Source organism: Lonchura striata, chromosome 3 (assembly GCF_050655825.1).
Source record: "Lonchura striata isolate lonStrDom1 chromosome 3, ASM5065582v1, whole genome shotgun sequence".
Taxonomy (NCBI): domain Eukaryota; kingdom Metazoa; phylum Chordata; class Aves; order Passeriformes; family Estrildidae; genus Lonchura; species Lonchura striata.
In genome coordinates, this window is record NC_140705.1 from 25,588,606 (window position 1) to 25,601,330 (window position 12,725).

At 37.4% G+C, this 12,725-nt stretch overlaps 1 protein-coding gene across 14 annotated transcripts in view; it reads right to left on the reverse strand.

Moving 5' to 3' along the window:
- The window catches only part of KHDRBS2 (KH RNA binding domain containing, signal transduction associated 2), a 349,072-nt gene that overhangs the window by 35,648 nt on the left and 300,699 nt on the right, over positions 1-12,725 (reverse strand). For 13 of the 14 annotated variants that reach the window (XR_014953621.1, XR_013339757.2, XR_013339753.2 and 10 more), the window contains exon 8: positions 11,457-11,515. Coding sequence is in view for 2 of the 14 variants with exons in the window: in XM_021525682.3 (XP_021381357.2) it covers positions 11,457-11,515 (59 nt within the window). In the remaining 12 variants the exon portion in view is untranslated. Of the gene's footprint in view, positions 1-7,511; positions 8,447-11,456; positions 11,516-12,725 lie in introns of those variants that run through there. The other variant, XM_021525681.4, reaches the window with a different exon arrangement.

The window sequence follows — 12,725 nt, forward strand, 5'->3', positions numbered from 1 at the left end:
TTTAATTACACTGCATATGTCTTCCAAACTGCTATATACTCCTGAGAATTGGTATTTGAAGCTCACCTTTAGGATATAAAATTAATTCTTATTATCACAGCAATCAGTACCCTTGGTTTATGCCTGATTGAATTTGCATGTTAGTGTTTTTGTACTGCTTTTTATGGTTCAGATGGACTCTTATTTACTGTACTGTGTTCACTGAGGTATAGAAATGATCCCAGTATTTATTACAGACATAACTGATACATTACTTGAGGCTGTCTTTAAAGATTATTTTCTGATCAACTGCTAGGAGACTCCATAGCTTTAATCTGTTTAAATACAGAATTTTAGTTGTTGGTTTTTTTTTTTTTTTCCTTCTTACTGGACAGTCAGAATCTAAAAAGCTAATTTAATTTTTAACATGAGAATTTTTTTTTAATATGGGATCAAACCAGTAACATTTATAGCACAGAGATGGGTACATATGGAGTTGTTTCTTCCTTACTATTTTACCTATCCATTATTGAAAGCACAGAAAAATTTAGTGGTCTATCCATGTCGTGGTTATCATCACATGCTAAATGTCTTTAAGCAAAGATTTGAGAAAATCACATATTTTTAACTCTTCATTTAGCATTCTGCAACCTTATAATGGACTTTTCCAGAACTGAATAAAAGTCTTTCAAATATGCAGAGGGGGAAAAATGCAATATTTAAAGGGCAGATCACAATAATGGATGAGTTAAAAATAAATATATATATTAATGGCATACAATTTACATAGGAATAGATTATTTCCTAAGTATTTTTTATTTATAGTCATTGCTTAGTCCTGATACTAATCAAGACCTGATCACTTTTTCTTCCCAGTAACTTATTTAACATCTGAATATTGCCCACAATTACTGGGCACATTTTTATTAATTTCTGGTCAATTATTTTGGAAAGGTGGCCAGGAAAAGATCAGAAAGAGCTATTCTGATTAGATATTTAAGATGTATATAGCAAGTAGTAAGTAGTGTAATGGTTCAATTTGATTTTTCATTTACCTTTTGGTGTTTTAGAAACAGAAGTTGATTTTAATTCAGAATAAAACAATTTTCTGTGAGGAAAAAATATCTTTCACTGCATATATGTGGAGAGAGCACACTGCACAGGAATTTGGATTATTATCTCTACTCCTTGTTTTCTCAGTGACCTCGGACAATTGTTCAATATTTTGTAGTATGGCTTCCTCACTGGTAGAATGAAACAGGGATACCTGTCTCCCTGGGGTGTTCTGAGATGTAATTAACTGCCTGAGCAGTAAGAGAAAAGTGATACGGATGTGCTGAGCAGAAGACCCAACAGAAACCAGACATAGGTTTAAAATGAGAGCTCTTAGAATGCCTTTCTTTAGACAATTCAATTTGTACTGTACTTCTAGTAAGCCTCCATGGAAAGATGGATGGAGATAAAATACTACTTGCAAATGGCTGGAAAATTTGTCCTACACAAGCTAATGACTGAAGCTCAACTAACTTTGAAAAATGCAGTACTACAGCCCAAAAATTCACACAGAAAAGGTAGCTGCACTTTTCTTGTAATTTTCTTCATAATTGGACAAGTATATATTATTTTAGACAAAAATGCAAGAATAGATTTTGGGTTTTGGTTTATTTTTTTTCTTTTTTAAGAAGAATATGCACTTTTTTCATTCTTCTGGTCTTTTTTTTTTGCTTATGCACAAAGCTTGCAAATACACAGGATTTTCTGACGACATCTATGCATTGTATTATATTGTGAGAAAAGTGACTCTTTCAAATCACAAATGGTGCCTTTCTTATTTGAAATTTGGAGTTTTGTGAAGACAAGAAATGTTTTCAAAACACAGGCTCAAGCCAATTAAGCTAGCTTATACCATTCTAAGTAATTTTTATTTTACTAGACCTGCAGTATGAAATATATGTGAGTTTATGGGCCCCATGCTGGGCAACAAACTGAGGGCTCCCCTGGCAGGGGGAAACCCTCCTGAAGCAGTTCTTTGTCAGGAAAACAGATGCACAGGACTTCTTCAGTCTTCAGGTTCTTGTTTTATTGTTATCTTATCATGACTTCAGCACACTGTCTGCACCCAGACCTTGCATGCCCAAAACCAGCACAAAAATGGTCAATGGCCTCATGTTGCAAGGTCTTTCTAAGTCGAATCAAAAACTAAACTACCCAATTAAGAAGAAACATATTATATTAGATTTCCCTTTCTAACCCAATAACTGACCCCTAAAAACCCGCAATGTGGATTTTTCTATGCAATTACAAGATACCACCCAAAGCCAAGAAGACGAGGAAGGAAGAAGAAGAAAGGAACTTGAGACACCACCTTGTATCCTCCATCTTGTACCCATCTACAGTATGCTAAAAATCATAAAACCTAAATTTCTCACTCATGTCACATACCTAAAACCTAATTTTCTCACTCATGTCACATACCAAACTACTCTCTACAATCCCTACAACCTATTTCACACTTTTGTGGTCTCTAGTTTACTTTGAAGCTTTGGAGGCCTTCTCCATGAATGAGGGTCAAAGTCAGTGTTTTCCTGAGTCAGAGCACCCCAGGACAGACAGGGGAATATTCCCCCTGCCCTGGGTTCCCACAGATATATACAGCTTAAAAACTAGAAATTATTGGAAAACCTTGTGGTTTAATAATCTACTTGATGAACATGGTCATAGTTCTTCAAAAAAACCCACTACTGCCCCTATACTTGACAGTACCTTTTCTTCAGGAGGGCTAACAATTCAAACTGTGTGGCTGCACCAAATCTACTTAAGGATTGAGAGCTTCCCTGGCTTAAACTGGTAGTGGAGGATCCCAGAAATCCTCCAGCTGGCAGCACTGGAGTAGGTAAGTGCTTGTGCAGTCCCCCCTGCCAGTCCTCCCTGCAGGTTCAGTAATGACAGCGAGAGTTGCAGTAAGGATCACTGGAGAAAATGATTTCTTAGAAGGCTTCAGCCTCTTCTGTAGTGTGCACCTGCCACAGACAGGGAAGGAGCAGCATCAGAGCACACTGAAAACTAGTTTGGAAAACTGCAATATCAGGAGGAATAAGTCTTACCAATGTTGTTGTGAGGTGAGTGTGAATGTTACAGTGTAGAAGGAGCTTTATTTTTCACTTATTTTCAGTAAAAATTAATTTTCTATTACTTTATGGTCATGCAACATGAAACATGCAGTGATATACCACATCCGGAATTAAATAGATGCACATCAATATTAGAGGATTTTTGTCTTAGGTTCTCCAATGCTACAGTTCCCATGGTGCAAGACAGTGAAATTAACATTTGAAATATTACATAGGAGAGTTTTGCATGATTTACTTATTCTGTCATAGAAAATGATTTATAATTCAGAAGTAATAGAGGAAGCACAATAAGTTGCTATAAATTAAAACCAGTCTTGTGCTACATGCAGATTTTTTTTTCATTTTCATAGCATAACTGGACTACAAAGGTTGCAGGAGATACAGACAGTTAAAAGAATGTGGTAAGTTTTAATATTGAACTTTCTAAAGAATTATAGTCTAATTAAAACATTGATTTGACAAAACAGCAATAACTCTAGTATCATCCCCACATTAGTCATCACAACAGAATTCAAAATGTGCTCCTTTCCCGGCAAACTTTCAAAATCATGCTCTTATGAAAATCATAAATCTTCTCTGAGGGAATGAATGCCACTTGAGATATAGCTAAGGTGATTCCTCCAGTAAAAGAATTGTTAAAAATTTGCAGAAAATCAAGAAAATGCTTTTGTCAGTTCATCCTGTCTCACAGTAGGAGTGCTGCTATCAGTAAGTATAGAAATGATTGAAATATAAGATTAAAGGAGGGCAATTTATTTGGTGTGTCTTCTGTCCATATGCAGTAGAATCTTCAGTGCCCCCTGTTTCCAGTGGAATAAAAAATTGAGTGCTGTACAGGAAGACTCAGAAGCATTTCTTAATTCCCAGGGCTGGGAATTGAGCATCTTCCTCATGCTCAGCGAAAGACCAGATGCCTCAATCAGCCCAAAATGAAGATGGTCTTGCAGGAGCACATCACACGCCCCACAACCATGGCACATGTAGCAAGGTTGTTAGCAGAGACAGTCTGGGGGGCATCAAGACGCAGGTGCTGCATCAATATTAGCACACGGTGCACATCAATAGAGATGAACTACACAGGAAAACAGCTGACAGTGAGGAGCAGATATTCACAATACAGCTTCTACAGGTATTTTTCATTTCAGACTGGTTTGAGCCTCTGGAAATGAAATCTCACAAGAAGTTGGGATTGCATCTTTTGCTTTAGTTTCAAAGTAAAATTTATGTACTTCGAACCCACTCGGTGATGTGGAAAGAAGACCCATAAATGCTGGTAAATCTGCTTCTAAAGAACACTCCTATTCCTGTGATAGTGTAGAAGCACTCAGCATCTGCTAAACAGCCAGCCAGGTGCTCTGTCAAAACACCACAAAACCTCCAGCACAATGGTACAATCTGTACCTCATTAATAGTAAGGTGGATTATGAAGTGGTTGTGGTCAGAGGGTAGTGGTCAATGGCTCAGAGTCCTGATGGACATGAGTGGTGTCCCTCGGGAGTCCATTCTGGGACCACTGTTATCTAACACCTTCATTAATGACAGAGGCAAAGGGATTGAGTCACCCCCAGCCAGTCTGCAGACAAGCAGCTGAGTGGTAATGTTGACACGCCTGAAGGGCAGGATGGCATCCACAGGGACAAGGACAAGCTCCAGAAGTGGCCCTGGGGAATCTCATGTGGTTTAACAAGACCTGGTGCAAGCAGAGCAGCCCTGATGGGAAGGACCTGGGGGTAGAGGAGAGGCTGGGCAGGAACTGGCCTTGTGCACTCATAGCCCAGAAATTCAACTCGATCCTGGGCTGCATCAAAAGCAGTGTGGTCAGCAGGGTGAGGGAGGTGATCTTGCCCCCCTGCTCTGCTCTTGTGAGACCCACCTGCCCTGCTGCATCCAGCTCTGGAGTGCCCTGCACAGGAAGGACATCAACCTCAGACCTGCTGGAGTGAGTCCAGAGGAGGCCACTAAGATCATTAGAGGGGTGGAGAACGTCTCCTGTGGGGAAAAGCTACAAGAATTGGGATTGTTCAGCCTGTAAAAGAGAAGACTTAAGGGTGAGCTAATTGCAGCCTTTCAGCATCTGAAGGAAACTTACATGAAAGATGGAGAGAGACTTTTTACAAGAGCATCTAATGACAGGAGAAGGGGTAATAGCTTCAAACAGAAAGAGAGCAAGTTTAGGTTAGATATTAGGAAGAAACCCTCTACTGTGAGGGTTGTGAAGCCATGGGACAGGTTGCCCAGAGAAGTTGTGATTGCCTATCCAGAGCAGCATTTAAGGCAGACTGGATGGAGCTCTGAGCAACCTAGTCCAGTGAAAGGTATCTTCATCCATGGCAGGTGGGTTGAAACTACATGATCCTTAAGGTCCCTTCAAACCCAAACCATTCTATGATTTTATTATTCATTCCATGATGATTTTAAGACCCAGACACCAAGGAAAATTTTCTTTGGTATGTTGCCGTAATATTTTCTAGGAGACACCAAATGTATGCATTCAAATGATATAAATGAAAAATCATTGCCCATTAGTAAGACTTTGTTAATTAGTGTTGGTAAAGACATTGTTTGTAATCACAAGCCATGTGAAATCAAACACTGTAATGATGAGAATCAGACCTACATCTCTTACATCTGCAAATCAGTCACTGTGAATTATTTGAGCACTTAATTTCTTACATTTAAATATTTAAATGAGACTAGGCTTGAAAAAAATAGGGCAAGAAATCTTTAGCATGCTGAGCTTAATGAATATTAGGCCAATGATCTACAATACCAAAGTTAATAAAAAATGAGGAAGGACCTTGAACTCAATAGCTGAAAAAACCCCTCAGATTTCCATCTGCAGAGCAGTTGGTATAAAGTGTTTTTTCAAAATTCACAAATATTTTCTCTGTATACATTGTGACATGGCTTCATTTTACTTTCTCATTGTCATAGAGTTTATTTCACACTAGGGTGGCAGTTCCTTGAATTTCTCTGTGACATGAGCATGTTTATGACTTTTAATGAAGTATGAGAATTCATGTCTCCTAAGGTAACATATCTTCAATCAAGCTCTTGATCAGAATTCTAGATGTTTGAACCCTCCATAAAAGCTCTCCTCTGCTAATTTCATCATGATATACTAACTTTTACTTGTTCAGCAGAAACTATTATTGTTATTGTTGAAAAATTTAATTTACTAGATTAAACACTTTTAGAACAAACATAGAATGAAAAATTAAACAATATAATAAAAGAGTAGTGGAATATTGCTGTACATTTTTAGTTGTTAGCTATAAAGATCTATAAATAATTTGTGAAGTGCCATCTCTGTAGAGGATTACTTAGTAAACTAATTGTTATAACAATTACAAAGCTCTTATATGGAGTGACTGGCAGGGAATTATTTGTGAAACAGTTAAATCATTGTGACAGCATTTTACAACTTAAATGATGCCTTACATTAAAAGGAATGACACCAAAAAGTTACACTCTCCAATTTTAATTAAAAATTGAATTATCCTAAAACCAAGTACCTGGTTCTTTACAATTGCCTAATGCTAAACTGGAGTAGAATATGTGTCAAAAAACACGGTCATTTAAGAAAATCTAAACAGCTGAAAATTTCTGGTGAAGACAAAAAAAAAAAATTAAATAATGTCTCCGTAATGCAATGGCAGAACATGCAGTAAAAGCCTTGCAAGCTTCTCCTGAAAAGCAGCAGTAATGTGACTTCATTTATGTCTTCCCTCTTTGTGTAGGTGGCAAGCTACAGATTGAACTTTCTAACTCTTGCCTAAGGCCTTTGGCAGATGGTGTTATCCTAATTTAATTGTGGTGGTTTAGGAAGTTATAGACTTCAACAAATCCTTTCACTCTCTGTCTAGGGTTTCTGCTTTTTCGGTAGTAGCAACAAGAAGTCTGAGTGTATTGGTCTCTCAGATACTGCAGTTCATGACCTGACATAAAAACATAATGGCCATAATTTTCAGGTAATACACGAGGCAGGATATGAACCAGGCTGTGAAATGTGGCATCTGACAAGAGGCACACTCTCACTACTGTGGCAGTCTCCCTTTGGAAGCAGGGGCAGAAGCCTCTTGAACCTTCTGCAGCTGCAACTGGCAGAGCTCAAAGCTGGAGTCTCCAGCCTTTGGGAGAGCTAAGACAGAAAGAGCCACTGATAAACAAAGTTTGGAATGCTCTGATCAGCACAAGGACAAAACAGGATTCAGATGAAAAAACAGTGACGCAGGTCAGATGTAATGAATACAGCTTCTTGGTTCTGCCTTGCCTGCAAGTCATATACTCTTCTCTGTTATCTCTTGAATGTGGCCTAACACAACGCAGCAGTTGAATCAAGAATGCTGCTTCCTCTAAAAACAAAAAACAGGGAAAAGGAGGAAAAAATGAGAACATGAATTGATAACAAAGGGCTTTTTATTTACAGTGGTCCTTTCCAGGGAAGATGCTTTTTGGAGTTGGGTATGACATTACATATGGGCAGGAAAGATTCTTAGTTACCAAACTTTAAGTCTATGTTTTATCCTAATCTATCTGTAAGACAAATCATTAAATTCATATTTTCACTAGATATCTCTTCAGATTACATCAGTGCCAGAAGGGAAACCACAAAATTACTAACGCATGATGAGAGGAAAGAATACAAACATTTTGTTAATAAATTAATCCAATTTCATGCCTTCTCCTTTAAAACATAAGCATCAAGTTAACATGACACTGTTATCCTAGTTTAGACTTATCTGCAGGTATCAAAACTTTCAGTGACAGAAGTATCATGTCTGTTGAGTGTGATTAAAGGTGACAATGCTTTTCAATTTTGAAGATTTGTACAGTAGTTTAAGTGACTGGCCTTTTATTTTTAAACTGCCTTCTAAAAATATTTCTTTACAACTCATATGGAGAAGCCTATAATGGGTTACATTCCCAAGATTTTCAGGCATATGTCCCAAATTTATGTTGCTCAGCCTAGAACAGTGATCCTCAAAATTCTCTAGCAGTAACTGTATAATCCTGATCTTATAAAGAAATTGTAGGAATCTCGTAGTTCCTGAGTACAGTATTTCCACATGCTCAGATACTGCTGCAGGGAATTCTTTGAAGTGTCTCTTCTTTGATCCTTCTGAGAGACTAGGTGACAAGCATGTCAAATCACAACACAGCTTAAGTGTATAACTTCATGAGGGAGTTCTGTACTGCAAATTTTCACTCATGGAACATCCTTAGTCATGGAAAGCAGTGTGATTTTACAAACATCCCAGATCTTCCTGTTGACTTGGGAGATGCCTTGGCTGTATTTGGAGGGGATGGGATTCTTAGAACCTTCAAAAAAGAAACTGAGCAAGGAGTTAAGGCAGTTAGGTTATGGATCTTACAGCAGTGAATACTGTTTAGGAATCCATCTTGCCCAGCTTATGACAAGTGATGTAAATTCCTCCTTGTTTAGTACATCCACGTAATCAAAGAGATGTGAACTTCCTGAGAATTAAATAGTGTTCAGGTGGGCTCTGCTCTGAAACACCCCTCTAATTTTTGGAACCATAAATACATAATGGTAAAAAACAAATAAATCCATAAATCCATAAAATCCATAAATATAAAAATCTTATGCTCTTCTGAGGAAACAGTTTCCCCAATCAGAATTCTCCACAAGTTCTTTTAAAAGGAGCAGAGAAGAACCCATGAGATGTAAACCACCTGCTACTTCTCAGCAGTACAGATAGCAAGAAAAGTAATAGCAGGCAGCTCATACAGGAGTACTATTGTGCTCTATACTTAAGAGGCTACAGAGAACTCTATTTTGTACTTTAAAAAGATTGTAAGTATGGAGTAGCATTACTATTTCATTGAATCTACTCCACAAAAAGTGAAAGAAACCCTTATCAGGATTGAAAACCATCCTTCCCAAAGGTAAGTTGGAAGCAAGAGGAAGCATGGAAGAAACTAAAAAAAAGCCAAGCTAGTAAATTTTTGATAATTCAGATATTGTTATTGAAAAGGATAAGGGAGAAAAGATAAGTTGTTGCACAAAACACCTAAGAGTTGACAACAAGACTTTATTTGTGTACCATTTCTCTGTGGTCTTATTCAGAGTTTAGGAGAATTTTGAATTACAGAGGTGTGCCAGAAAGAATTGTAAAGGAGGAATATAGCCTTGTTATGGAAGACGAAACAAGGTGTGAAACTGAACTCAAATGAAAAAAAAACCCCTTAATTTCTGCAGGATGGTGAAAAATGAAGGGGTAGCTGATTTAATACAGTGGGGTGGATTCAGGAGACTCACAATGAGTTACAAAACATCCTGAAAAAAAGAGAACTGGAAAAAGAGAATTAGGGTAATGTTAGGTGAAGATGAGAAGGGGTGATAGATGAGATACAGAGAGAACATCAGTGTATGCATCAAGAACTCAGAAATTGAGGAAGTTAAGCATACATTCTATAGCTCTATAGCTCTGTGTACTAAGATTACCTCCTCAGATAAATAGTGGTGACTTGGGAATGACAAAACTTCCTGCACATATTTCCAGGACATGAAATTGGCAAAATTCCTGATGTCCTAAAGCAAGTGAACCAATAGTAGCATAAACAGCTATATATAAATGCATCTGCTATCAGGAAGTAGCAAAATTGCAATGTGAAATATTTTTCAACTTTAAGTTTATTCCAGGTTATTGAAAACACAGATCTTTGTATGCAAATGCCAACTCAGAAAATAGCTCAAGCAAAAATCAAAGCAAGTCCACAGTTATGAGCCATGTATTTTAAGTTCAGCAAAGGAAACCCAGGGATATTGGGTTTGTTTCAGCTGCTGAAAGGAAAACAAAAAAGAAGGAGCTTCATGCAGAGCATAAACTTAGAAATGATACCACTCTGTGAACACTTTGTAAGCCTTAGCTAATTAGTCCATTCAAAATCCCTGCTGGGAAAACAAGTAATATTCTTCTAGTTTTACAAATGAGGGATTGGAAGGAAAGTGACACTGCTTTAAATGTCTTGCCCAAACACATGGAGATTCAGCACGGTGAAGTGTGATTAAAAGTTAAACAGGGAATAATTCTTACTGCTGAGCTCAGATTATTTCTTTCTGTATTGCCTAAAGCTTAGCAGTGCATTCAGGACAGCAGTGGAGAGGGATCTGTAGATGGGAGGACGGATCTTCTACTACAGCTATTAAAAATGTATGTGCAAAAGGGAAGCACAACAAAGGGTAACTGAACCACTTACACTGATATGGATAAACTATTATTATTACCTGCCTAGCATTGAAAATGTGCTTGACTGCACATTGTATCATCCAAATATATTGTGAGAACTGATTGTACAAAAAATTAAGTTATTTCTGATTATGCAGTGCAATAATATTGGCAACATCTCACTAATGCCTATTTCTACAACAATACAAAGGAAACTGCAAATTAGCATTAGTGACATTTGCTTCACAGCTGCATGAATAAAATTATTTATTTCAAGCAGCAACCCTTATATAACCCCTTAGTATAACTTTCATTTGCAGCATCATTTCCAGCAGCTCTCATTTTCACAATGCTGTGGAAGTCACTATGTAGACTTAGGATACTCCAGAAGCAGTAAATCAGGCATGAAAGCTCTGCTGAATATTAGAGTTACTTTTTAAGCTGACTTGTTATTTCAGTGAAAATCTCTGAGTGGATTCACTGTGCCACCTGATACAATGTACTGATAATTATTAATATAAAACATGGTCTAGACTCCAGTTATTGAAATATATCACTAATAGCAAACAACAGATCTGGAAAATGGTTTATAGTCATGGGAGCTACACTTCAATTCATGCCCCCCATACCCATGAATTGGAACTGTGACACAGACTTGGTGGGCAAGAGCAAAGCCTACAGCTCTCCCTCTACTCACACTGCCTAGTGTGGCATGAAATGCTTTTATCTTGGTGCAGGAGGGGTTCCCATGGTGCTAAGCACCCTCTCCTTCTTTCCACTTTAATTAAGTATATATTTCTAAATCTCACAAACCTTGCTAGTTGAAATGATGCACATGACAACAGAAGATGCATAGTATCCTTGGCAAATCAAGCAGACTTAAATTTAACACTGTGAAAGATATTCAAACACCAACAGAAACTTTTGTGTTGCTGTTAAACTGACCTGTGACTGTAACTGGCTTTGTAATTTTGATTGAAATTCATCAGTCCAGTTTTTTGGTCCTATGTCAAAACTCACCCTAAATCTATTTTGTTTGGTCTTTGCAAAATGAGAGAAATAAAGAAAAGTGTATGGAAGTAATTTCTGAATTGCCAGTGACAGATATTTTCCTTTGATTTCACACATTTGCAGAAGATAAAAGAGACCTTACCGTAGCTGTCATAAGCCTCTTCACTTGTCCCGTGACCATAGTCATAATACTCAGGCACACTGTAACAGATTCAGATAGCCATGTCACTATTGTCATGGGTAACCAACTCAAAACAAAAACACAGCTCACAAAATAAAAGCCATTTTAACACTCTGACATCATAGCCTAGTCCAGCTAGTTTCAGGCATAGGGAATATTTAAAGATATGAAAGAAAATGTATCAGTGACAATAAAAACTATTGTACAGTACATAACATTTCTTATCCACTCAGCATAAAAACCAAATTTGATTCTAAATATGTAAACCTGGAGACGTGACAAAGACTGAGAGAAATTCTATCTGCAAAAATGAGGTCTGAAAAAAGACCACTGTATCATTCACTGCTGTTAAACCAACAAAAGGGGTGTCATCCTCATTTACCTGTAATTCTAAACATTTATGTGTTACCGAACTCAGCGTGGTTTGTTTTCACAAAGCTGACTGTACTGTATGGTGAGGAACCTGTAAACTACTCAACTTTACCAAAAACACTGACAGGTTTCCAGCTTTGATCCTGAAGAAGAAGCATATTCCCACTGCCTGTAGAGAGAAATTTCATTCTCCACAGCCTTTTTCCTTACGTAGTTATTGGACACCCATGGAAAGTTTTATACAGTGATCAATAAAACACAAATTGAAATAAAAATGAGGTTCTATGAGTGCAAAATCACACTTAACAGTCTCAAACTCCCTGTTTCACTGTTCTCAAAAATTATGCATAGCCATATTAACATGTTATCAAAATACTTCAGATATTAGTTACATCCTGATAATCAACAATTCCCAGCTATTATGTGGAGTGGAATCCAGAAAATGCAGCCTCTGAGACATAATTAAATGGAAATGGAAAGGGAATTATTCACATTTATGCTTCACTGCTATTATTACTTATAGTTTGCATTGTGTTCTTGGTAGCTGGTACCAAATTCAATATCAGGCTACTTCTATTCTCAGGTAACAGGTAAGCGTACAAGAATCAATCTCTGCCCAGAAAAATCTACAAACTCCATGAACTCCAACAGACTGTATTTCTTCAATCTGCAATGAACCAAACAGAAAATGTAACACTTTCTGTGTTGATAGTTTTTATTTGTTGTTACTTCTGCTTCTTTTTCTCTGGACACTGTGCGAGACTCTTGCAAAATGAACAGGCAGGCAAGAAGCTTAATATTGCTATAATTATAACATTATTGCTCAGGCCATTTTCCATATTGGATTATTGTTTTAAA